The following is a 26,829-nucleotide window of genomic DNA, read 5'->3' as shown; positions in this document are numbered from 1 at the left end:
TGTCCACATCACTAAGGACCTATCATGGTCCAAACACACCAACACAGTCGTGAAGAGGGCACAACAACACCTCTTCCCCCTCAGGAGGCTGAAAAGATTTGGCATAGGCACTCAGATCCTCAAAAAGTTCTACAGCTGCACCATTGAGAGCATCTTGACTGGCAGCATCACCGCTTGGTATGGCAACTGCTTGGCATCCGACCATAAGGCGCTACAGAGGGTAATGAGTACAGCCCAGTACATCCCTGGGGCCGAGCTACCTGCTATCCAGGACTTCTATACCAGGCGGTGTCAGAAGGCCCTAAAAAGTATCAACCACTCCAGCCACCCTGGTCATAAAATGTTCTCTCTGCTACCACACGGCAAGTGGTACCGGAGCGCCAAGTCTGGGACCAAAAGGCTCCTGAACAGGTTCTACCCCTAAGCCATAAGACTGCTGAACAGTTAATCAAATGGCTACCCAGGCTATTTGCATTGAACCCCTTTTTATCTGCCCTGACTCTCTTGCACCGGCTCCATGCACACTCACTGGACTCTACTCACACACTCAGACATACTACAATGACACTGCAACACACACATAGACTACATACAACTTCATATGCTCACACACACAAAACAAACACACACACATGCATATTGATGCCACACACACATAGACATACTTTCACACCCTTCACATACTGTATATATATATATCTGCTACTCTCTATATTATCTATCCTGATTGCCTAGTTACCTCTACCTACATGTACATATTACCTCAATTATCTCAAGTAACTCATACCCCTGCACATTGACTCAGTACCAGTACTCCTTGTATATAGTCTTGTTATTTCATTGTGTTACTATTTCCATTTAAAAATATATATTTTTAACTCTGCATTGTTGGGAAAGGGCTCATTTCACGCTAAGTCTACACCTGTTGTATTCGGCGCATGTGACAAATAACATTTGATTTGTGTATGTTCTGTTTGACATTATGAGAATGTTTTCCCAACTCTAACACCAAACCATGCTAAAAAGATTCTCAGAAGGATTTTGCTAACATAGGTAAAAATGTTCCCCTAACTTACGGAAAACTGGACACTCAAACATTAAGGGAATATTACAGGTAACATTACAAGAACATTCTCCCTAGAATAGTTTTTCTCTACATCTCCAGTGCCTTTCTTTCCTCTCCACAGCCTCCTGAAAATGTCCTCAAGCTTAGAAAGGCAAGTGTGTATGTTGTTAAAGGCCTCTCTCTCTCTCCTCCCTGTCTGTGATCCAGCAACAGGAGCGGGACCCCACTAACCTGTGCTTCTCCAACCTCCCTGTGTCTATGGACGAGCAAATTTAACTCTGTATTTCTGTCTCCCCCCTCCCTCTCTCTCTCTCTCCCTCCCTCCCTCCCTCCCCCCACAGCAACAGGAGCAGGACCCCACTAACCTGTACATCTCCAACCTGCCTGTGTCCATGGATGAGCAGGAGCTGGAGAACATGCTGAAGCCCTTCAGTCAGGTCATCTCTACACGCATCCTCAGAGATGCCAACGGCACCAGCAGAGGAGTGGGCTTTGCCAGGTAACCAACTTTTACACCTCTGAAATAAAGTCTTAGGTCACAGCTATGTAGGAGATGCAAAAATAGATTCCTGCGTACTGTATCATGTATACCTCCATACTTAAACATTTATTGACAAATGCAATGTAATGATCATATATATCTTGGCTTTGTCAAGGCATGGCTAGCTTGCCAGGGTCACATTCAGTTGCCAAATGTTGTCGAACGTTGCAGATAGAAATGCCATGAATAGAGCTGATGTGATTCCGTATGTTAGAGAGGCATGTTTGTTCTACATAGCCTATTTCTATCTGAACGTTCCAAAACATTGTGTCCTGCTAAACGCACCCCTGGTAAACTCAACTCTCTGCTGAGCCCTCTGCTGAGCCCTCTGCTGGTTACTGGGGATAGTACAGCATTCTGTAAATCAAGCTTTATTTGCAGGATGGAGTCAACAGAGAAATGTGAGACTATCATTCAACATTTCAATGGCAAATATATCAAGACTCCACCTGGAGTACCAGGTGAGTCATCTTTATCTCATCATGTTTTCTATTTCTTTTTAGAACAAAGTTTATTCTGTATGATGCCTTGGTTGAAAGGGTCAGGAGCAACAAAAAGGCTCACATCTTCCACAGTATCTTGATTCACTGTCATATTTTAATTAAGCAGTAAGCCCCACGGGGTGTGGTATATGGCCAATATACCACGGCTAAGGGCTGTTCTTAAGCACGACGCAATGCCGAGTGCCTGGACACAGCCCTTAGCTGTGGTGTATTGACCATATATCACAAACCCCAGAGGTGCCTTACTGCTATTATAAATTGTTTACCAACGTAATTAGAGCAGTAAAAATAACTGTTTTGTCACACCCGTGGTATACGGTCTGATATACCACAGCTGCCAGCCAATCAGCATTCAGGGCTCGAACCACCCAGTTTATAATGTACAATATACAGTGTAAACACACAGATTATATCCTTCAGTGCTCCAAAGTCACTCAACCCTCTTCTTCTCCTCTCCTCCCAGTGCCCTTGGAACCCCTGTTATGTAAGTTTGCAGATGGAGGACAGAAAAAGAGACAGAGCCAGGGAAAGTACCTGCAGAATGGCCGTCCCTGGACAACAGATGGGGAAACGGTGAGTTCTCATTCCGACAGTAAACAGTCTGCCGTCTTCCCTGTAGTCTTTCTTGTTGCCATTTCACCAAGGCTATTCAGGTACTTTCAACTATATTAAGTACAGTGACATTAAAGTAACTGTCCAGTGTTGCTTCATCTTCTACAAGGAAATAGCAAGCATTTTTTAAACGGTCGGTTTGAGATACGAGTTTGAAGTGTTTTCTCTCCAATTTATGCTTTGGCCACAAATACGAGTATAGGATGAGTAAACAACATCATTTGGGTGTGAGGTAACAGAACATGAACTTTTGAAAGTGAGACAGTTACTTTAAAGCTCAAACGGGATTTTTTGTTACAACTTCTTTCTGGTTCGATATTTGTCAGTCAAACACATGTATTACTGTATGTGTGCTTACTGCATTGTATCTGAATGTGTTTGACCACAGGGAGGAATGACACTGACCTATGACCCCACCACAGCCTTACAGAACGGGTGAGCGAATACTCCACCAATGCCTCCATCACACCGACGGCAGTCATTGCATTTTGGTACACCGTTCCAACGGAACGCTGCGTTTGCCATGCAGCGTTGCGTTGCGGAGACAGTGGCGGTGCGCTCTGTGTGGTGCAGACGTTGGATTTATCGAACGTACGAGTCAAACTGTAGACGGCTTGACAGAAATGGTAGCAGAAGGTGAATGTTGAACTTTTGTTGCACACGTAGCCAGATGATGCTGCGCACCATTTTGCGCAACGACGCTATCGGTTTGATCAAGGTATAAAACCTCAATGAGATGATCCTGGACATATGTACAGCAGGGATGACAGTGTGTGTGGGATATTGATGGGTTTCTTCTCTCTCTGTTTCTGCAGGTTCTACTCATCTCCCTACAGTATGGCCCCTAACAGAATGATAGCTCAGACATCCCTCGCCCCCTACATGCACTCTCCTGTTAATACCTACCAGGTTTGTCTGTTGTATTTCTGTGGATATATTGCTGTGTACAGAGGATTTATTTCTTATTATAAACTGGGTGGTTCGAGCCCTGAATGCTGATTGGCTGACAGCCGTGGTATATCAGACTGTATACCACGGATATGACAAAATACTTGTTTTTACTGCTCTAATTACATTGGTAACCAGTTTATGATGGCAATAAGGCACTTCGGGGGTTTGTGGTGTATGGCCAATATACCACAGCTAAAGGCTGTGTCCAGGCACTCAGCGTTGCACCTAAGAACAGCCCTTAGCCGTGGTATATTGTCCATATACTCTCTGTGGCTCAGTTGGTAGAGCATGGTGTTTGCAACGCCAGGGTTGTGGGTTCGATTCCCATGGGGGGCCAGTACGGAGAGAAAAAAGAAAAAAAAATTATGAAATGTATGCATTCACTACTGTAAGTCGCTCTGGATAAGTGCGTCTGCTAAAAGACTAAAATGTATATACCATACCCCTTCGGCCTTTATTGCTTAATTCTGAAAATTTGAAGAAAGCATACATCTTATGTTGTGTGTCTGTCTTACTTCTCTGCTGCAGATCCACAGTCCACAGTCCTGGATGCATCATCATCAGTCGTACCTCATGCAGCCCTCAGTGAGTTTTACCCACTGCTGCTGTGGGTCTGTTACTGCCTATTAGTGAACCAGTGTGATCTGCCTGTCTCTCTCTTTCTGTGTCTGAGAGAAACACCTGTTAAGCATAAACATACATGCATTTTTGTTTGTCTTGTGAATGTTAACTCTGTGTGTGTGTGTGTGTGTGTGTGTGTGTGTGTGTGTGTGTGTGTGTGTGTGTGTGTGTGTGTGTGTGTGTGTGTGTGTGTGTGTGTGTCCCCGTAGGGCCAAGTCCTGACGCCGGGCATGGACCACACCATGTCTATCCAACCAACCCCTATGATGGGGCCTCTCACACAGCAGCTCAGCCACCTCTCTATGGGCAGCAGTGGCACGGTCAGTCCCAACAGAACACTACTGTATAGACATACAGTAGATACTTTGGACAAAGACATTGTGTTGTCAGTGCCATCTATAATGCCACTTTCTATCCCTCAATGAAGACAGTTTTACTCAGAAAAGAGACAAACGTGAATAAGATTCTATAATGATTACCAGGGGCGTAACTTTGGTTTTAGAAGTGGGGGGGCATAATCCATTTTCTTTTTTTATTTCCCTCATTAAAATGCAAATCCTTTTATAACATTTCTGACATGCGTTTTTCTGGATTTTTTTGTTGTTATTCTGTCTCTCACTGTTCAAATAAACCTACCATTACAATTATAGACTGATCATTTCTTTGTAAGTGGGCAAACGTACAAAATCAGCAGGGGATCAAATACTTTTTTCCCCCACTGTATATATTTTTTAATCCAGTCGGATAAACACTCCAAACAGCCTACCCGGCCGCTTGGAGGCGTCCACATGGTCCTAAAGCACAACGTTGCCTCGTTTTGTATCACATTCCAATGATAAAACTGGGGGGGACAAAAATGAAATTTCAGAATGTGGGTGGGGGACATGTCCCCCCCGTCCCCAGTGAAAGTTGTGCCCCTGATGATACGTTCTAATAGTTTTCTCCTCTCTATTTTAGTATATGCCTGCAAACACATCTATGCAAGGGACCTACATCCCCCAGTACACCCAAGTGCCTCAGACCACTGTTTCAGTCGAGGTAAGAAACATCCTACGACAATTTACTTTACTGACTTTATTGTCCCCGTGGGGAAAATGTGTTGCAGTATCATGTACACATTTAAAACTACAGTGTTCTGGTATGAAACAACTGGTCTCTTTACTGATGAATGGTTGATTGACTGATGAATACTTCTTCAATATGTTTAACAGGATAGTGCCATCCAACAACAGGTTTCCATGGAGACTCCCACAGAACACACAGGTTACTCCTATCAGCTTAGAAAGTGAAGAGGAGGGACAGGTGGGTTATACTAGAGTCTATTTCTTGGGGCCACCTGCGGTCCGTACAGCTCAGCTTAGTGGATAGTGACTCTGGACAGAAGCACCAGACAGTCACACTAAGGACAAAAGGATATTTAAAAATCAGAGGTTATGGCAAACTCTTGAATACAGATGAATGGATACTGTGAAAACGAACAGAACACGGAGCATCTATTTTGACCACAGAACATGTCGAAGAAAGAAACACACACATGATTTTTTTTGTGCACATATTAACAAATTATTTTCCTAAATATTCTGGGGAGCCAGAATGAAATCAGGAACATAAAGTTACAACAACATGTGTTGTCGATTAGCTGTACTTTTTTTGTAAAATATGCTGATTTCGTTTTTCATTTCATCATCTGTTGTTTGTAAGCTTTTTTGGTATAGATTCAAAGTCACTAATCAAAGATTTGTTTTCTTAATTTCACAATGCCATTGTTGTTTTTGTTCACTTCACGTGTTTTTAATGTTTGACGAGAGAAGGCTGAACCAACTGCTTAAGTTACTTAGATCATAGACGGTGTCATATTTGGTACTATCAACTCAGATACGTTTTTTAGCACTTGGGTCCCTAGTTGAAATTCTCACAATAATTCTCAGAATCTAAATAGATATTTAGAAATAAAGCTTAAGACAATCAAACATTGAATTGATTATTTCCTGATTCTGGCCAATTATAATAAAATCATACAGGGAATAAAAAATATATGCATGATTAAATTTGACATGAAATACATTTAGTTGCTGGTTATATTTGGGGAATTTAATCCTATATTGCTCCAATACCAACCAACAACATAAATAAGTCTTTACATTTGGTTTTAGTGGGTTAAGCTGCTACCCTTTAAACAGACCCATAGTTGTTAGGAGTTTACATTATTGAGTGTTGCGCTAGTAGTTTAGTAAATTAGAGATCCTAAACCTATGGCCAGTAGGCTACTGAGATGCATTGCTGTGTCTTTTTGCTCCCACAACGCTACTTTCTCTCTGTCTGTTTATAGATGCCTCTGTTTTTGTTTATTTGGTTTTGATTCCGAGTGACTGTTTTTTTATTTAAAGAACGTTTGTGAGATTTTTTTATTCGATTTAATACTTTTCAGATTGATACATTTAATTGGTAGCGTGCATTGAGTAGTTACATGTTTCTATGGACAAGTAGATTTGTTTTTGAAAGATTTGTCTTTTTCTTTTGAAATAATGTCTGTCATTACGGTCATTTTTCTTTTTCTCAATCTCTGTTTTAATTTTCAAACACATGGAAAATGCTCTAAATGTTTGAGAGATTTCAAAATCAGTCTGTGTCATCAGTTTTGGCACGTCCACCATTTAAAGAGGTGTGCTCAACTGCTCATCACTCCAAGATAATTACGGGCTCTTTTCAATCCCAATTGAAATTTAAAGGCAATGTTCCCGCATTGGTCGGAGACCGCATTCACGGTAAACGCTGCATATGTCGGCTCAATTGGAAATTACCTTTAAATGTCTATTGCGCAATCCGTAACAGTTCAGCTTTACAGACTGAATCGAGCTCTAAGTGTAATACCTCTTAGAAATGTGTCCTATGTGGTAGAGTAGTCACTAAGTCAGTGGTTAGGGAATGCAGTGTGAAAAGTAACATTACCTCCTACGCAACAAGAGCAATGTAAAGTCAGCTGAGTGTTAGTGTGCAAGATTCAGAGACGTTTTCTAAGCTCATAACTTCTATGGTTCTCCAGGCTGTCCCGCACAGTCACAGCGGGTACTGTCTCCATAGCTTCGCTCTTCCGTAAAACGTTCGCAAACCAGGCCTAAATCCCAGATCAAACATCCAATCAGACTGTTTTGTTTCTTAAAATGGCCAGTGATCTATGCAACAACAACAAAATTTAACTCCACAATAATGCAATACTTACGCTGTCGATGAATTTCAGAACTTTTTCTTTTTCAGGTGACAACAGTAGTGACTTTTGAAACGTAGCATTCTGCTATTGGTGTCTTTCATTTCAGTTCATCCAAAACGTTTAGTTGTAAGATTATACGCCTCATTGTTCATCTAATGACAGTGAGATCGCTGCATAGAAGAGAATATCTGTATATGCTCTACAGGCTATCTACTAACCCTAACCATGTTTTCATGTACAGCATGGTTCATGAGGTTGGAGAAAATTCACTCGGCTATCTTGCTGAAGGCATCACACCATGTCCTAAAAATGGGATAGTGACTACCTTGTCCATCCAGACACAGTCCTTATTGTTGGTCAACCGAAATATTGGTTGTAGATTTTTTTTTACCAAAGACGACATCCGGTAGACATTTCTAAGTGATCAATGCTTGGTTTAGAATACCTCTGTAGTTCTTTCTTTTTCCTTGATTTGTGACTGTACATGAAAAGGTTTGTTGACACTAGTAATAAGCTTTATGAATTAATTTGTGGTAGGAAGAATATCAGAAATGCCTTATAGATTTCATCAAGAGGATTTAAAAGGGTGCTACACACTAAATTGCTATCTGGAAACATTCATGCACTGTCTGCAAATAGTTTGATATAACAGGAATTATTTTCTTGTAAGATTTACTCCCATGTAGTATCAGTCTTAGGAAACCACAATTTAATGTTTGTTACACTCATTTGAGGCCATAATCATTCCAGATTTTTGTTTAAATCAAAAATATTCAGCATTAGTTTGCGATGTCAGAATGCCCTTTGCCGTAGTTCAATCATTTACCATGAAGTCCACTTGAAACATCTTGCTGCTAATTTAGGATTTTAAAGGTTGCGTAGGAGTGGGCTCTACAGCGTTGTCTTTCATTGTACAATGCCAACTAGAGGGAGAAAATATTAGTTGAAGCTCCGTCCAGCAATAAGTCATCCACGTCATGTAAGGAACTGTCAGACAGGTTAAAAGGAACACATTTCATAGTCATTGGCTCACAGCCTTACTATCCCCTGGCTTTATCAAGTCCAATCTTATTCACTTTTGTCAATGGTTAATTTGTCCTTATGTGCCACACTAGCAGGTCTATGGCTGTTTAAACAGGCAGCTCAATTCTGCTCTTTTTCTAATTGGGATGCCTGTGAAAACACAGCCTAAACATTCCCCTTTCTAGACTAACAGCTTTTCAAAATATTTTTTGGGGTTTGCTGTTGTTTTTGAACTAGGTCATTTTTTTTTATTAAAAGGAATCCAGTTTTTTTTAACAGCTTGTCCATGTGCCTTTCATTACCAAGAGTGTGTATGTCATGTAAAGTACACCTTTCCAAACAGATGCACACACACAATACTTGAGGAATTTATTTCTAAAAAGATTTTGTTCTAGATACAAAACAGATAATAAAAAAGGTACAAAATGTATATTAAATACATTATCCAAGAAACGGTATACTCATCAGTATATACATGTTGAAAATATCCAGAGAAATGCACAATTATTTTTTTTGTTGCTTTGCTTATTTAAACAAAATAGACTTTCAATTTCAGGTTACACAATTTCATCTTGGAATAACGGGTCTCTTGGTCAAGGAAGCATCACTGCTGCTTATCTGTTTTGGGGTCCAAATAACCAATGAAGATACTCGCGTCACCTGAAGTACCACACAATAGCCATGTATGGCAACACACCAGTGCCATATCTAGGCCTACCCTTTTACAAATTATACTCTGAGGTCAGTTGCATATATTTTCTATTTGGCTAAAAACGACTATCAAATGTGGGTGTCCAGATATAAATCAAAGAATGTCACTGCATCTCGAGCTCTGTTCTCTCATTGAACCAGTTTATTGAACCAGGTATGGGTGTTGACCATAGACTATAAAAATAAAGGTGTTAACAGTCATCGCATCAGAACACCAAGCTCTCGTTGAACTATACTTTTGAGTAGTTTACAAAAATATCAGTGGCAAAATACAAGCAGTTGCACTGGTTGGACCAACTTCACGCTCTGACAGGAACATTTCAGAGTATGATTTGTAAATGAGAACCTCAATTGAAAGAGAGACCTTTGCTTGCTAATACACAGGAGGTTGTGGTTGCAATAAATGTATCCTCCTGAATGGAACAGCCACAGTGTCATGGGCACCGTCATCATTTCAGACACCTCCTCGCTCTTGACCTGTTCAGAAATCTCTTCCCAATTTCATCACAACAGTTTCCGATTCAATATCTCCCAGACCATGCGTCTTCTGAAGTAGGGCATGTGTTTCTGTCAATTGGAGGGAAGGGAAATACTGAGTTAGTTACTCGTGTTTTAGGGACTCCTGAGCAAACCAGCGGATTTAAAAGAATCTAGCTAAAGCATTTAACTTTCTGCAAATTTAAAAAACTATTTTCGTAAGCTTGCCTTCCCGTTCATAAAAAAAAATAAAAAATAAAAGAGTAAAAGTCTGACTTGTCATTGTTCTTTATTGTGGTAACATTAGAGATTGAAAATATTGGTCATGCAATGCAGTTGAAGTAATGTAGCTAGCAAACTGCTATTATGCAACGTCATGCTTCAGTACTACTCCACATTGGACTACAGCCAGAGGATGGGTAACACTACAGGCACATTGGTATTTTGTACTTCTCATACAGTGAGAAATGGAAGGAAAGCTATTATTACCGCAGCTACAGGCACTGTGAAAAACAAGGCTCGTCCTCAATGAATTGCGTGGCAGGTTACCCTTTGGCCGCTTCTGTTGTTCTCGAGTGATGTCCCGTTCCACAGGGTTATTCATCTCTCCCTACCACTAGTTTCTCTGTTTGAGGGGGACACTTCCACCGACGGACGGATGGGGGCTTGAGCCAGTCAAGTCATTGGATTGTAGGACATTTTCAGTACTGGCAGGAATGCTCATGCTTACCGTTACGCTTCCATTAAAAGCAGAGTCGCCAACAAGTGCCAGTCTCTTATAGTGACCGGGCATCACATTTGAGCAAATAAACAGCGGTCTCTTACAAGTGCCAGGTCAAAAAAGCTTCAGGCCAGTGTGCTCTGGTGGAATTTCACAGCATCTCTCTACCTCGCGCCAAACGATTGATCCCTGCATTTCAAAACGCAAGTCTCTCCGTATAACCAGGGAGAAATACTGATTCATTCAATGGCTTTGGCAACATATGCAGTGCATTCTAAATGCAACCAGTGTTCCAAATATAGAACAAGGCTGTTTTAGAGTCTATCGACACACCCATGCGTCAATCCAAGTAATATAATAATAAAATCCAACAGTTTAAGCTAAAGATATAAGTTTATTTGCATGGGCTGCGTCTCAATCCACCGCGTCGGTGTTTGTCAGACCATGAAACATCCCGGGGGAAAAAAATCAGTCTTCTCACAAAAATGATCCTTAGCGTCCGAACGGTTAGGCCTACAAAAACGAATATGAACCATCCATGGAAAGTTGACTCTCACGAACACGCTGGTGTTCTCCGTTTTGCTCTATGACCCCCACAAGTGTCACGGGACTCATCTGAAGCTATGAGTTTTGTGCCTACAAAAATAAGGGGTTAAATGTGTCAAAAATAAAAAGGGTGAGGAAAAGTTTTGTTTATCTCCTAGATAAAGGACAGACACTTCCACACCGTATTCATTTTTTGGACTGTCTTTGCCATTTATGAATGTGTTATTCACTGCGTTGGACTGTAGTAGTAAAGGCCAAATTCAAAATTGTATCAAATAAAAAAAACTTTTTCAAAACACCTCAGATGGTATTAAACACGGGCCTCTCCCCAACACACAGGGGCAGCTTGGCGGTTGAAGTACTTACTTGTGTAAATGTGATTGGCTTGTCTTTGGTGATGTACTCGGCATATTTGCAGGTGAACATTCCACAGTCACTTCCGTTCATCTGCTGAGGAATCTCCTGTTGGGAGAAATAGTTTGAGATCCATTTTTCAAAAGACGGCAACATCTATCAGTGAAGTGTCAAAGCATGTTGAGTTGACAGAGATCTCGGTTAGATAGTGTAACACGTACGTTGCGTTTCTTGCTCTGCAGAGTCCATTCTGACGTATCCAGGTCTTTGCCCTTCTTGTCCTTGCTTTCCTGCTGCAGGTATTGCAGCAATATCCTGCAGGCTTCGTCATTGTTCCCTCCCATTGAATCTAAGTATGTGACAGTCTTCTTACGGAGATCCACCACCTGAGAGAAAATAAATATATATATATATAAAATTAATAGTCAATATAAACATCACACTACAGATTCTGTCTAGTGTGATTACCACTATAGAACCCATCTAAACCGTACTTTGCTGGCTCCAACTTTTTCATTTTCACGTTGTCCTTTCCAGCATGGTTCCAGCAACTATGGTGGATGCATAACCAGACCAGGCCACTGTACCCCCAGGTAGACGGGCAGCAGCAAAGTACAATATATTGTATGTTAACTCACAGAGAGGCACCAGTGCACCCCCAGGTGGACGGGCACCAGTATGATGTCCACTGAGAAGATGTCCATCTTTTTGGTCCAGCGACGTACGGCAGAGTAGCCTGCGCCGCGGAGCTTGGGGAAGAAGAAGGTGTTGAAGGTGTGGACCGTGGGCAGGCTGGGATCCTTCCCGCGCTCCACTAGCAGGTTCATGTAGAAGTTGATCACCTTGGAGAGAGGAAGGAGAGAGCGGGGTCAAGCAAAGAAAACAGCATAGGCCCACGGATCAACACCTCCTGTATTAGTTATTCTCTTTTCTGTATCGGCATAGGCACAGACACACAGAGAGAGAAGAAATGACTAGCAGTCTCCAAAAACAGAGGTATGAGACGGCGATATAAACAGAAGCAGAGTGTGACGTGCTCTCACCTCGTCGTTGAGCCAGTTGAGGTGGCTGAGCGTCTGGAGATCTTTGCGCGTGATGGTGAGTCTGAATCCTTCACTCAGCATCTCGTCCTGGCTGCCTCCCCTCAGCGCCCGGCACACCTCCCCCTCCATATCCTGGTCACAGACACACAAACATGCCGGCTCAGCTAAAGGCTGCGCGCTATGTACATTCCTGACGCACACAGTGATAAAATCTCAAAACGTCTCAAAAAAAGCACTTAGTACAATTATTACAATGCATTTTATTGGTAATGCGCTGGCTCACAAACAAAGTGCAGAAATATGCACAACACACAGAGCTAAAATACTGTGAATGGTACCTCAGTGAGCTCAGGGAACTCCTCAGCGGGTTTGGGTCCCTCTATGAGAGGAGCAAGAGGAACCTCCTTCTCCAGGGGGACTCTGACATGCAGCTCCACGGACCTGTTGCCCAGCTGGCTGTCATCTGACAGACGCTGGACCAGACCACAGGACAGGAGGGTTAGACGGACCACCATATCATTTTCTATTGAGTAAAGGCTTAGTAGGACAACTATAGAGTTGAATGTTGATTTCATTGCGGTCCTCACCGTGTAAAAGAGCATCTCATTTCATATAGTTAATAAACTATAGCTTGAATGAAGCATAGAGGGGAAAACTTCCCATCTATTTCCATTGGCCGCATCGGTGGTAAATGTAGGACTTGGTATAGACATGAGTGCTGACGTCACGCCAATGAGGACAGAGAAGGAGATGCTAACTACCTGTCTCAGCAGCTGAGCAGCTAGGGCCTCCTGCTCCTCTATCTGCCTCCGTCTCTCCCGGGCACGAGAGTCATACATGCTAGTCCTGGAAAACACACACATCCGACTTGAGGACTTCTAGAATGAGCTAGAGGAGGATTTCAATTCTATTCAGTAAGCACAGGCGCACGGCGATATATAGCAAGATACGCCGTATGAATTTACTAAGGAACGGTGACAAATTAGGGGACTTACAATTCCTTGATCCAGAGTTCAGCTTGGAAGCATGGTACACTGGAGAGACAGAGAGAGAGTAACCAGGCTAGATGGGAAACAAAGTACATAACACACACCAACAAAAACTATTCAAAACACATACCTTGAACTGCATGGCTTTTTGCCCTTCTGCTCTTTCACAATGATTACGGAGTCCCCATCATGCGCTGCAGAACAAGCCATGGTCAAAATTAGTACGAGAGAGACAAACAGGCTTTTATAGAAACACAACACATAAAACTAAAGATGGCACTAAGGCGTTATCATGTCCTGTCTCTGTATACTGCTGATGCTGGTGGTGATAAATCAATGTCCCTCCTTGGGGTCAATAAACTACTACATCAACTCTGATGAAGTGGAAATGGGCTAAGGCGTTTCACCTGATGATTGTGTGTCCTGAGAAGAGGTGTCTTGTAGGGTAGCTGGAGAGGGGGCAGACTGTAGTATCTCTGGTCCCCTGGGGCTGAGGTCTGAGTCAGGGGCCCAGGTGTGGTTCCCTGCCCCACTGGAGGAGCCCTTCCCTGGGCTGGGGACGTTGCTGTAGCCCTGGCTGAACTCTGGACGGGGGCTTGGGGGTTCACTGGGGCCCTCTGAGGCATCTCCTGCCCCCGTAGGGGACGAACACTGGAGCAGATGCCTGCTGGTGCTCAGGAAGCTGGTGCTGAGAGAGAGATTATTAGAAAGGAACACCAGCAAACCAAATGGCCAAGATGTAGGACAATCAAACCTGGGGAGAAGTAGAAAGGGGTAGATTTCCTCATGAAAATGTGTGTGGTTGCATCAACGGGCGAGTACAGGTCATTGAGCACAACTGAATTGCCAGTCATCCTCGGGGACTTGAGGAGAGTGAGAGGACTGTAGCATTAGCCTTGTGGTTGTTGTACTCACAAGTCTCTGTGTGAGCGCGGAAAGCCATGGGAGCTGCCGTTGTGGAACGACAAGGACTGGCCACCTGAGACCATGGCCAGCAGCTGTCTGTACACCATCTTCTCCTCCTCACAGACAGACTGGAGCAACACAGAGAGGACCCATCACTCTATATTATAAATAAAGCTTGGATATGAAGTAGAGGCAACAAAACTCAATGTGGCATTCTCCAGGTATATTCAGGACTACGTGATATGAGCATGTTGTAACTGAACTTCCCTCTGGGGGAAAAAAATAGTTATTCTATTGTATCTATATGGACTTATGTGAGTCGACACACACACACAGATAGATAGATACAATAGAATAACTCTTTCCCCCAGAGGGAAGTTCAGTTACACCATGCTTATATCACGTAGTCCAGAATATAGCTGGATCCTTTCAGCTATTGGGCTGCTTTCAAATAACTCTGTTACATAACAGCGTTATTTGAAAACAGACCAATAGCAAAAGTTCAGCAAGTGGGAGCCCTAAATATTCTGGTAGGTGGTCTCTCACCTCTTGCGCGGTGCAGCGAGCCCTGGCTCTGAGGAGGCGGGTGGAAGGGCTGCCGTGTGAAGGACTCTGCACAACGCGGATGGGGAAGGACTTCTCATACATGCTGGTGAAAGAGCTGCATCCTGCGGAGGTCAACTGGCTACAGAGAGAATTCAATTACTGCACCAAACATGTTACTCATATTATTGTGAATAGAACAATATCATGCACAGAAAATGGAACAGTTTCAAGCACTTTGAAATTCAAGCTCTAACAACCTTGAAACGGCCCTGATCAGAAATCAAGCCTTTTCAATGCTTGATTAATAGCAGAATGCATTTTTTACCCAGTGAGAAAGGCAGGCCTATATCGATTGACAATACGAGCATACCTTGTTGATGCAGGTGTTCTGAGTTGGCTCCTGCCCAGGCGGGTAGAGGGACATGGCTTAGGGGTACTGCTAGAGGAATGAGGCAGACTGACAGAGTGCCCATTCGTTTTGGGCGCATCACGATGTGTGAGAGCCATGCACACTTGGCGTCTGCAAACCTTCGATCCTATCATCGTCTTCTCAATTCTAAAGGACTCTGCAGTGAACAGAGAAGGAGAGAAAGAGTGTGTGGATCAAACAACTGTTCCATTTCCATAGCAACATTACTGACATTTCCAGCCGGCAGCAGGAATGGTTTCATAGACATTCTTAGAATAGAGTCTTGCCTGATTTAGAGCTTTTCCATTCCAGAGTTGTCGAGGGAGCAACACACATCCCATCCAGGGGATCAGAGTACCTCACCTCAAGGACCTGAAAAAAATACCATAAAAACAAATGACATTATTGTTCAATATGACTATAAGAGAGTGCTGGCCTGTAATAAACTGGAGTAATGAATACGTATAAATCTAGTACTAGATCTGGGCCCATATTCAAAAACGGTCTCAAGTGCTGATCTAGGATCAAGTCCCCCCCTTATTCATTTTGATTTAAAACTCAAAAACTTATCCAAGATCAGCACTAATACTTTGTGAATTAAGAGCCCTGAAACATCATAAAGAGATCCAATACCTCAGTCTCTTCCCAGACAGTTGAGGGACGAGGTGCATTAGTTGAGGGTTCCGGTTGAAGCTCTTTTGCTGGCTCTTCATCAAAGTGTTCTTCCGGAGGGGGGTCTGGGGAAGCGGGCAGTATGTTCCTCAAGGTAGGAGTCACACTATTCCGTACCCAGGATGCCACGTTAGAGCTATGGCTCTTCACCCCTTCAGCCGCAGTCTTCACTGTGTCAATGAAGACCCCTGTTGTCATATCCACAAACACATCATATCAGGTCAGATAGGGAACCATGGACTGTTTATCAAACACTGTATACACCGTTGTGCCGGGAACATGTTTCGACACCACACGATACACTACATGACCAAAAGTATCTCATTCCAAAATCATGGGCATTAATAAGGAGTTGGTCACCCTCTCTACTGCTATAACAGCCTCCACTCTTCTGGGAAGGCTTTCCACTAGATGTTGGAGGGACTTGCTTCCATTCAACCACAAGAGCGTTAGTGACACCGGGAATGTTGGGCGAGTAGGGCTGGCTCGCAGTCGGTGTTCCAATTCATCCCAAAGTTGTTCGATGGGGTTGAGGTCAAGGCTCTGTGCAGGCCAGTCAAGTTCTTCCACACCGATCTCAACAAACCATTTCTGTATGGACCTCACTTTGCGCACAGGGGCATTGCCATGCTGGAACAGGAAAGGGCATTCCAAACTGTTGCCACAAAGATGGGAGCACAGAATTGTCTATATGCTGTAGTGTTAAGATTTCCCTTCACTGAAACTAAGGGGTCTAGCTCGAACCATGAAAAACAACCCCAGACCATTATTCCACCAAAATGTACAGTTGGCACTATGCATTGGGGCAGGTAGCGTCCTCCTGGCATCCACCAAACCTAGATTTGTCCGTTGGACTGCCAGATGGTGAAGCATGCTCCACTGCTCCAGAGTCCAAAAGCGGCAAGCTTTACACCACGCCAGCAATGCTTGGCATTGCGCATGGTGATCTTAGGCTTGTGTACAGCTGCTCGGCCATGGAAACCCATTTCATGAAGCTCCCGGTGAACAGATCTTGTGCTTCCAGAGGCAGTTTGGAACTCGATAACTTGTTGCAACCGAGGACATAACTTTTATGCGCTACGTGCTTCAGCACTCCCGTTCTGTGAGCTTGTGTGGCCTAGCACTTCACGGCTAAGCCGTTGTTGCTCCTAGACGTTTCCACTTCACAATAACGACACTTATAGTTGCCCGGGGCAGCTCTAGCATAGCAGAAATTTGACAAACTGACTTGTTGGAAAGGTGGTGCCACTTTGAAAGTCACTGAGCTTTTCAGTAAGACCATTCTACTGCCAATGTTTGTCTATGGAGATTGCATGGCGGTGTGCTCTATTTTATACACCTGTCAGCAATGGGTGTGGCTGAAATAGCTTAATCCACTAATTTCAAAAGGTGTCCAAATACTTTTGCATATATGCACTACCAAGATTGCAGTTAGCTTACCCATCCGAAATCTCTTCACTGCTAGTGCCTGGTCACCATCCTCCAAACTATAAAAACAGGGGGGAAACAATATCCAACATGAATACGTGCCAGAGAATCACTGACTGTGCGGGCAGCCTCATATTTTTTTTTTTGCTGTGATAATTCTGGTATAGCAAGCAAGCTAGCTACATTCACTTTAGTCAGTGACCGGCTCCACTCATCGGGGTTATATTCGGTCATGGTATTTGGGAGGGGGCGCACGTTGGTTGCTCAACCCGACTCCCAAACGTGTCAGACAGTGTGCCATACTTCTGTAACGTTAGCTAGCTAGTAGTAGCTAACTGGCTGGTCAAAATCTCACCACCATCTCAAATAGACAAGTCCGCAAGTTTAGCTACAACTCACACATAGTTGACAATTAGCTAACGTTAACCATCTAGTTAGGTCATCCAGTGCCGCCACCAGCTAGTACACTAAGCTAAATTAGCTACGTAACGTTAGCTAAATTAGATTACTACACAACAAATATATTACAGATAAATTAGCTAGCTAACATTAGAATAACCTTAACTTACCAGTCGATGGGTCTTTTTCTCCTTATCCGACCCCCTTGTTGTACTCCGTGTGTATCATTATCTTGTTGGTCGGGAGCTGGTACTCCATTGCGGAGATTAGCGAAACCCGTTCCAATTAATTCGTAAAATTTATTGAACATGTTTAGAGAAGTTTAAAACCTCCCGCCCGCGAAAATGTGTATCGCTATGGTTGCTTCCAACCCGCCTGCCAGCGCAGGAAAAAGCACATAAAGCCACCCAACGTCATTCGACCGGGGAAAGTAAATCGTAGCTAGTTAGCTAAACAACACTGCTAACCAGCTAGCTATCAAGTTACCTTTCCCCTTCCCTTGAAATTAGCTAGCTTGTGGTTAGCTAAACTAGCTAGCTAACAATCCGGGTTATGTGGCTGAAGCGACTAGGATTTTAATCACTAGTACCACATTCGACAATGCCATGCATCTTTCTTAAATAGCAAAGAAGTCCAAAGTAACTCAATGTAGTACTTTAAATAAAAAATAACTCATTAAACGATAACCTCTAACCTCTCCCGCTTCTTCCTCATTCAAAACCACAACATGGTCGTCACTAGTTACCACAGCCACTAAGTCATAAACCATCCCTATTTCTAAAATGTATATTTTTAAAATGTGATTTTAAACCTAACCTTAACCACAATGCCAACCATGTGTCTAACACTAAACTTAAATTAGGACCAAAAAGCGAATGTCTTACCAATTAATTTGTAGGAAATAGCCACGTTTGACTTTGTGGCTGTGGTAACTAGTGGAAACCACACAACATGGCCGACCTTGGCGTTCTACCATGAAACGTTTTCATTGGATGAGCAAATCGTATAGATACAATTATTGTGAAACGTGATTGGCTGGTTGGAATACTTTTTTATGGCGCTTCTTTGACGATGTCAATGTCAGTTCAACGCGTATCGAAAAAGTAGAGGAACGAGAGGGTTTACTACATCCGAAATGTGTCCACCAAAATGAGACCACAAAGTGAGGAATTTTTCTGTGGAGGATAAAATGATTGTCGAATTTGGAAAAATATCCATTGCTAGAGCGGTCCCTCCACTGTCTTGTCAATATAATAGAAATCGTTGCTCGTATCTAGTTTAGTGTCTGAGATACAAAAAAAACTAGAAGATTGGTGAGTACATTTTTCTTTTATTTACAGCAAGAATTGTAAATAGAAATTAATTTCTTAACACACTATGGAATAACACTCAACGCACTTAACCAAGAGAAGCATTTTTTTTACAACAGCAAATTAATTACAATTTGTTCAGATAAGACTATTCCAAGGCCACATATTTCATACACAGATGAACCATTCAGGGTTTTATTAAGAAAATATATGTATGCGTTTTTCAGGCCAAATACAATGTAGTATTATTTTCTTGCCATGTACACATCAAGAAAGTTTGCAAGCATGTTTAAAGTTAACTCTTTCTTGTCACAATAATCAAAACTCTTTGCTTTTACAAAAAAATATCAACTCTTTCAGTGTCTATAAAAACATTATGTCACAAGGTTAAGCCATCAATTTACAGTGCCCTCCGTAATTATTGGGACAGTGATTTTGTTGTTGCTCTGTACTCCAGCACTTTGGATTTGAAATTATACAATGACGGTGAACCGTTTAGAAATTACAGGACTTTTTGTACATAGTCCCCCCCCCCCATTTTAGGGGACCCAAAGTATTGGGATAAATTCACTTATATATGTACAAGCATTTCGCTACACTCACCTTAACATCTGCTAACCATGTGTATGTGACCAATAAAATTTGATTTGATTAAAGTAGTCAAAAGTGTAGTATTTCGTCCCATGTTCCTAGCACGCAACAATTACATTTAACTTTTGACTACAAACTTGTTGGATGCATTTGCTGTTTGTTTTGGTCGTGTTTCAGATCATTTTGTGCCCAATAGAAATGAATGGTAAATAATGTATTGTGTCACTTTGGAGTCACTTTTACTGTAAATAAGAATATAATATTTCTAAACACTTCTACATTAATGTGGATGCTACTATGATTACCTCCCCTGATATTGTAATGCAATACATTATTTACCATGAATGTCTATTGGGCACAAAATAATCGGAAACACAACCAAAACAAACAGCAAATGCATCCAACAAGTTTGTAGAGTCACAAGCTTGATTTAATCATTGTGTGCTAGGAATATGGGACCAAATACTAAACTTGACTACTTTAATACACATATAAAGGGAATTTGTCCCAATAATTTTGGTCCCCTAAAATGGTCAGACTATATACAAAAGGTGCTGTAATTTCTAAATGGTTCACCCGATATGGATGAAAATACCCACAAATTCAACCTGACAGTCTGCATGTTAACCTCATGGTCATTGTATAATTTAAAATCCAAAGCGCTGCAGTACAGAGCCAAAACAACAACAATGTGTCACTGTCCCAATAATTACGGAGGGCACTGTATAACTACTGGAGCAAATACATACATTTTCCACATCCCCACATTGTAAAAGTTTTCCAGATTGGCCCCCAAAACATGCTTAGCAAAGCATATGTATCAAATCATTGGTTTAACCCAGTCCCAGAACCAGATATTTAGATTCTAAATATATTCCACTGGGCACACACTGGTTGAATCAACGTTGTTTCCACGTCATTTCAACAAAAATGACGTTGAACCAATGTGGAATAGACATTGGATTGACATCTGTGCCCAGTGGGATGACTCTGGTTTAGCTATCTGTAAATAAATAAAAAGTGAAGAGTTAAATAGCCGCCAACCTAGCTGGAAAATGTTAACATGGAGGGGTGTGTTAACACAACACAATAATACAGAACAGAATGTTACAAAGAAAGAGAAGGGTGGTGAGTAAACCCCTACTGACATCATTGGACTATGGCTCATCATATTGACAGGATTGCATTACATCTCCAGTTTTAGTGCAACTAGATTAACTATTTTAGTCTAAAGCAGCTAAGGAAAGCCAAGTAATTTGCCTACATTCAAATTAAATCAGAATTGGATTGAATTGCCTGCATGTTCCAGATCTTATGTTCCTTTGAGATTTCAACCAGTAGGTTAAGAGTTGACAGACTGGAGGAGAAACAACAAACCACAGACATACTGTGCACAGATGCCATTGATTTATATGTGTCTTAATATGTGTTTAATTGATTTTGTCATGGATACGTGTCTTGTCATTTTTAATTTATTGACGATGCTGAGTGACAAAACAATTTCCCAAGTTCAGGTCAATAAAGTAATACTTTACACTCACTCTCTCTCTCTACTCTAAAGCTGAGGGTCATCACAATGTGTTATACACTGATGGAATTGGATGTAGCCAAGTGCACTACTGATGAACTAAGCACAATGATGTCTATGTTGCTACACTGAAATATATTCAGATATTCATGCCTTTAGGGCAGATACTTTAAGTTCCTCTTCATAAGAGGTGATAATCCCCTGTAGAGCAGTGTCATTCATAACTGCTGTTGTTAAAAGACAGGAGAAAGCAAGGACATCACATCTGCATAAGACAAAAACACCTACAGTTCTAGCTTTTAGACAGACTCAGGATTTTGCATGTGTTTTTCACACCTATCTACCGTTAGCAATGTAATTCTATAGATCGCCGACCCTATAGGTGAAAAGTACTGTACATTCTGGAGATTGACAGCTAAGCAGACAATAAAGTAGTATAGGTCCATATCATGCTAGAGGGGGAAGGAGGATCACACTAAGCTGAGACTGTGGGAAGAAGTGGTGGATCAAGGATCAATAGGTTGTGTACAGTACATCTTGATGGTGAGATCAGAGCCTGTATTCATACCGTGTCTCCGAGTAGTGCCGACCTAGGCTCAAATGTGTGTACGACACTTTTCACCGTGATCTAAATGGCAAAGCCGATCCTAAATCAGCACTACTACTCTGAGACTATGAATACGGGCCGTGTTTGGATGGAAAAGCTGAGATGCTGGCCTGGAGGTGGATTCAGTTTGTCCTCTCTGTTCCGAACAGGGACAGGAAGAAGGAGAAGATGTAGATAATGTCGAGGTAGATGTTGAGAGTGGCAAAGACGTATTCCTCTGGACTTATTGTGTAGCGCTTGTTCCCCATCAGTAGCTGGGTGTCAAACGCCAAAAACTGAAACGGAGAAAAGAGTTGAAGTATTACAGTAGTTGTACATCTCTCTTTGTCATTTGTGGACTGTCAAGTAAAAACAGACTATATAGGTTTTACACTTTACCATGGTAAAAAGTAACGCTCCCAAGGCACCATAGACACCATGCACCCAGGGCACCTGGAGCACAAAACAAGCTGATATTATATCTCTTGAAAATGTGAATGTACAATTAGATCTGACGCAGCTGTATGCTTGATGTTTTTTTTTCTCACTAATTGGTCTTCTGACCAATCGGATGAGCTCTGAAAAAGATCTGATCTGATTTGTCAAAAGACTAGTTAGTGGGGGAAAAAAAGAACAGAATTGGCAGCGTGTCTAAACACAGCGTTGGAGACCTCTGTCTAATTCCTCATGTTAGTCTCCACCTGCATTTATTTATTCACCTCATTCATTATATAGTTTCTGATTAGGGTAGTTTTACTTCCTGCTATGTATAGCACTTTACTTTGCAGGCTTTCATGTATGACAACGTGTTCTACAAATAAAGTGTATTATTATTATAACTTACATATCCATAGGGCAATGCGATGGCCAGGACCAGTCCAGACACCATCATAACCATGCAGAAGGTAAACAATACACCTTGGCATGATGTCACATCAAACTGAATAGGAAAAAAGGGAAGATAGGCCAGAAAAAGAGAAGGTAACTTGGCCATGAGGAAAAATAACCTATAACAAATTGTGAATCATAGAAGCACAGAGATCCTATTAAATTATAGAATTTCCTTTTTCGCAGGCAGACTGACCTTAGTTTGGAAGCTGACAAGAGTGACAGTAAGGCAGACCATAGCAGTAATACCCAAACACATCACCACTGACTTGGTGTTGTAATAACTATTAGAGGGGGGAAGATATGGTACAGGAATTATTTGCCAAGTATTTATTTACTAAGAAATGACATACTCAAAAAAAAAATGATACAGGAATAACATATTAATGACTTATTTTGGTGAATACACAGTAACTAAGCAAGCCTAAAATGTATAACAGTGTTACTAAGCCCATGTATATCTTTGGCATATCTGATTGATACTGACACCGGTTAATGCAGGGCTGCCCAAACCTCTTCCTAGAGATTTACCAACCCATACGTGTTTTCAATCCCAAACTAATTTAACCCACCTGATTCTACTTATTAGCTGTTCACCAAAACCTTAGCTGAAGTTAATGTAACACATTAGCTGTTTACCTGGCTGCAAAAACCATCATGTTAGCCATACTGAAAGTCTGAAGAAGCAGGCATGCAAAGCATAGCGGACAACGGAGACAAACAAACTGTAGACACTGTTATGGGAGACTGTACCTGGATAGCATCCCTGTCATATAGGAGAGAGAGAGGGTCTGCAACAGGAGAGATGACAAAGTGAACAGACATTACCGAGAAAGAGGGGTTACACAAAGGAGAAGTCTGTGATTCTGAAGTATGTGTAGTACTTTAAAGTCTTTAGACAATGTGTTTAAATGTTGTAAAGATATGGATTGTTTCAAACACTCTATGATACGTACAAAGATGGCGAGCAGGATCAGATTCCATGGAAACTGTCTCCTGTAGGAAATACAAATCAAACATAATAAGTACTGTCGTTAAATTCTGCTAAAATGATACATTCTCTAGTATCATAATAACTGAGAGTTGTGTTAACCACACACATTAACATTGTAAACTCACCTTGGTCCAGGACAGCAGACGAGTGTAATATATGTGACAAAGAACACAGCACTGTGTAAAGAAATAACACATATTTTAGTACTTTCAGAATGAAATCAACATAGTAATGATGTATGCAAGATCAAAGCTGTGACTTACTAAGAAGCCCAGTACCATCCAGGGTTGGATTGAATGTAGTTCTTCACTGGTTCACTGATGAAGGAACCAGAAATAATTGTAAATATGCAATGTTTGCCCATTTTCATCGAAGTACTTGTTCCTGTGTGTGTTCCTATCTAGCACCTGTGACAGGTTCATGTCTGGTACACAGTGATGTAACATTACTGTATCAAAGTGTAGGACTTCCTGCGATTGTCATGACCATCTATTGCCTGACCAGGTAAAACTATTGAAGGATGGAGAGTAGCATCCATATTTAGAGGTTATAGAACACTTACCAGAATGTGAAGAGAGCCACAATGGAAAGAGTGACAAGAAGTTGAATCATCAAGATGGCGTAAACCTAAACGGTGGTAACGGGGAAGAAAAGACAACTAAAAGGAGGTAATGAAAAATACAGTTTAAAAACAGCATACAGTATCTGTATGGCCTTAACATACGGTAGTAATAATGTAGTAATGGGGTAGTATTATAGTAGTAATTGGCTTGTATAGGTAGTGCAATGTAATAAGGTAGTAATAAGGTACTAATAGCTATAGTCAAAGCCTACCTTGCGGATAAAGATCCGTCTGATGTTTTTATCACTCCAGCTGAATTCTGTGAGCATCTCCCCATCACTAGGATAAGCCCCGCTGTAACAGGGGCTGCCGCTGAGGCCTGCTGGCAAGTTCAACACAAACACACAGTAAATGGTCAGTTGTTTTTCACACTTTTGTTTATAAAGAGAGAGGAGTGAAGAAATGACGGTTGTTTCTGCGACACTGACATACCTTTCTCACCTGCGCCAGTGGCCTCCTCATAGGTGGGAGGGGCCGGTGGCCCTCCTGCTTCTCCACTCGAAGTGCCATACTGCTTCTCTCCTGCTTCAGCAGCCTTGTTTGCGACTGTAAGCTGAGGGTACATAACATAAGATAACGAATCAGGACTAAATAGCTGTTTGGAAATAAAATACCTTTTAATAAAACAACAGAAGAAGATTATGAGCCACTAATCAACTGAGAAACTTGAGCAGAAACTTTTAAATCCAAATTCCTTTTTTAACAACTATTTTTTTTTAAGTCCACATTTTAAAAGCAAATACGATGAATTCAGATTCACAATTTGGGACTAATTTGATATCTGATCTGATGCTCTGCTTGCTGACTGTAAGATTTGGACTGAGATCAGTCCTTAGACGAACCATCTGCTGTAGCATAGCTCCACACTGTGGGTGTAGACGATCCAGGATCAGTGAATGAGTCATCATTACACAACACTGTCCAGATGGCTAATGAATGTACCAATGAATATGAATATCCCTCTCCTCTCTCTCTCTCTCCATATTTCCTACATAAAAATAGAAGTAGTAGTCTATTGTGATGTCATTTACAGTCATTAGTAAGGGTAGGTTAATCCTATTTCTTTAACTTCCTCAGCTTTGAGTCAATGCATAACAGCAACACTTAAGGTTATATATAATGGGGGGGGGTACGTCCATGTCTCTGAACTGAAGCATAGTGACGCAGGTGGAACATTACCCTCTCTCCATCTCTATACAATCTAGTTTATAGCTGTCATTTCATTCACTCTGCCATTCTCTGATGACAATACTATTCTCTGCTGCTGAAGAGACGTTGCATCGTTACTGAGCAACACAATGAGATTAGCTCCTCAACAGAGGCAGGTGAGAGGATGGAGCGACAGATACAGCCTACGTACATGCTGCCACAATGATTACATAACATTGTGCACCACACGCACTGAAATAAAATATAAGCCAAGAACCTTCCCTTTCTACTATGGGTTTACTGCAGAATGAGCATGGAATGAATGAGGATACAATGAGATCTATATAATGTATCTGTAAAGCCCTTACCTTGCCCTGGGTCATAATGGCTGTGTCTGGTGTCTGCAGCAGACACTATGATGCTTTATTTATCTCTCTGCTCCAGTCAAAGAAGCTCAGTTTTCCTCCTTCCTTGATATTCTATCCTCTTGTATGTGTCCTTGATGACCAGCGGTTCTTGTACAGTCAAATAAAAGAACTGACACTAGGTAAGATAGAGCCTGGGAAATAGTGTCTCTCTCTGCTGCTGCTTCTCGTAGATTAAACCCCTTCTGATGCTGCAGCAGTGGCTTAATCTAACAGCCCACGCAGTTAGGATTCTCACAGCCCCCCCCCAAAAAAAGGAACATTCTAGAAACATCCAGGTGAAGCAGCAGTGCTGTGGGAAGCTTGGACAGTACCAAACTGCTTGGCAAAAAGGGGTGGACAGATGTTGTAACAGTATGTGACTCAAGTGAGGATAGGGCCAGAGAGAACTGGAATATTTGGTCTGCAGTAAAAAAGGAGAGAGGGTGGCGTAGAAGGGAATACATGATCTGAAAGTTACATCTTTTCCCTCTACTTCTCTGTCCGTAGCACTTAGGCTAAAAATAAAACCTTTTTTTTCCCTCTTGTTTTGACATCACATATATATTTTCTCCATTAACTAAAGAGCAAGAAAAAGCATCACTGGTTTAATATGTTCAATGTTTAGGTAATGCACTGATGCAGCGTTCTGCATTAATTCATGAAAGGCTACTAACATTCATGAAAATACTAGAAGCTCCTACTAATAAAACATTCATGTAAGACTGTAGAAGAGGCCTGCATTTTATCTACATACACATGGACAGTTTATTAGGTACACCCATCTGGTACCGGGTCAGACCCCCCTTTGCCTCCAGAACAGCCTGAATTATTCAGGGAATTCTACAAGGTGTCGGAAACCTTCCACAGGAATGTTGGACCATGCTGATGCGATGGCATCACGCAGTTGCTGCAGATTGGACCTTGGTACATTCATGCTGTGAACAGCCCATTGCATCTCATCCCAAAGATGCTCTATTGGATTGAGGTCTGGGTCCTGCGCAGGCCACTCAAGTAAACTGAATTTGCTG

General features: G+C 41.9%; 3 protein-coding genes across 6 annotated transcripts in view; 1 reads left to right on the top strand and 2 right to left on the bottom strand.

Moving 5' to 3' along the window:
* LOC106567062 (RNA-binding motif, single-stranded-interacting protein 2) overlaps positions 1-8,801 on the top strand; it is a 43,581-nt gene extending 34,780 nt beyond the window's left edge. For both annotated transcript variants that reach the window (XM_014135906.2, XM_014135907.2), the window contains exons 5-13: positions 1,408-1,565; positions 1,989-2,068; positions 2,574-2,683; positions 3,111-3,157; positions 3,538-3,631; positions 4,202-4,258; positions 4,504-4,614; positions 5,252-5,332; positions 5,506-8,801. In XM_014135906.2, coding sequence (XP_013991381.1) covers positions 1,408-1,565; positions 1,989-2,068; positions 2,574-2,683; positions 3,111-3,157; positions 3,538-3,631; positions 4,202-4,258; positions 4,504-4,614; positions 5,252-5,332; positions 5,506-5,583 — 816 coding nt within the window. In that variant the 3' untranslated portion in view covers positions 5,584-8,801. The remainder of the gene's footprint in view (positions 1-1,407; positions 1,566-1,988; positions 2,069-2,573; positions 2,684-3,110; positions 3,158-3,537; positions 3,632-4,201; positions 4,259-4,503; positions 4,615-5,251; positions 5,333-5,505) is intronic.
* Positions 8,802-8,877: 76 nt separating this feature from the next.
* On the bottom strand, positions 8,878-18,624 carry LOC106567061 (sentrin-specific protease 1). Its single transcript, XM_014135903.1, has 17 exons — positions 17,897-18,624; positions 17,340-17,386; positions 15,861-16,087; positions 15,515-15,599; positions 15,189-15,384; positions 14,819-14,957; positions 14,282-14,400; positions 13,774-14,054; positions 13,497-13,560; positions 13,373-13,411; positions 13,139-13,223; positions 12,716-12,850; positions 12,378-12,509; positions 11,973-12,176; positions 11,556-11,720; positions 11,347-11,442; positions 8,878-9,803 (listed from the first exon to the last, which is right to left on the bottom strand). The coding sequence occupies exons 1-17, from the start codon at positions 18,034-18,036 to the stop codon at positions 9,741-9,743; spliced, it is 2,217 nt and encodes a 738-aa protein (XP_013991378.1). The 5' UTR covers positions 18,037-18,624; the 3' UTR covers positions 8,878-9,740.
* A 412-nt stretch (positions 18,625-19,036) lies between these two features.
* On the bottom strand, positions 19,037-26,049 carry LOC106567063 (protein lifeguard 2). Of its 3 annotated transcripts, none has more exons than XM_014135909.2 (12): positions 25,763-26,049; positions 24,678-24,798; positions 24,458-24,567; positions 24,186-24,250; positions 23,887-23,940; positions 23,749-23,799; positions 23,586-23,625; positions 23,383-23,420; positions 22,826-22,913; positions 22,586-22,681; positions 22,141-22,194; positions 19,037-22,037 (listed from the first exon to the last, which is right to left on the bottom strand). In XM_014135909.2, the coding sequence occupies exons 1-12, from the start codon at positions 25,775-25,777 to the stop codon at positions 21,885-21,887; spliced, it is 885 nt and encodes a 294-aa protein (XP_013991384.1). In that variant the 5' UTR covers positions 25,778-26,049; the 3' UTR covers positions 19,037-21,884. The 3 variants fall into 3 exon arrangements, with proteins under 3 accessions (XP_013991384.1, XP_013991385.1, XP_013991386.1); XM_014135910.2 differs by having other exon boundaries at positions 24,458-24,564; XM_014135911.2 differs by having other exon boundaries at positions 24,687-24,798.
* Between the last annotated feature and the right edge of the window lie 780 nt (positions 26,050-26,829).

This window comes from Salmo salar, chromosome ssa13 (assembly GCF_905237065.1).
Source record: "Salmo salar chromosome ssa13, Ssal_v3.1, whole genome shotgun sequence".
Lineage (NCBI taxonomy): Eukaryota > Metazoa > Chordata > Actinopteri > Salmoniformes > Salmonidae > Salmo > Salmo salar.
This window is presented reverse-complemented; position numbering and strand designations above follow the sequence as displayed.

Excerpts from the sequence above, each read along its gene's own strand:
- LOC106567063 (XM_014135909.2), bottom strand. Across the intron at positions 24,568-24,677 it reads CACTGGCGCAGGTGAGAAAG|CAGGCCTCAGCGGCAGCCCC; the intron begins GTATGTCAGTGT and ends TGAACTTGCCAG. Across the intron at positions 22,195-22,585 it reads TCGCATTGCCCTATGGATAT|GTGCCCTGGGTGCATGGTGT; the intron begins GTAAGTTATAAT and ends TTTGTGCTCCAG.
- LOC106567061 (XM_014135903.1), bottom strand. The coding sequence starts at position 18,036 with ATGTTCAATAAATTTTACGAATTAATTGGAACGGGTTTCGCTAATCTC. Across the intron at positions 14,055-14,281 it reads CCGCGCTCACACAGAGACTT|CACCAGCTTCCTGAGCACCA; the intron begins GTGAGTACAACA and ends TCTCTCTCTCAG. Across the intron at positions 13,412-13,496 it reads AAAAAGCCATGCAGTTCAAG|TGTACCATGCTTCCAAGCTG; the intron begins GTATGTGTTTTG and ends CTGTCTCTCCAG.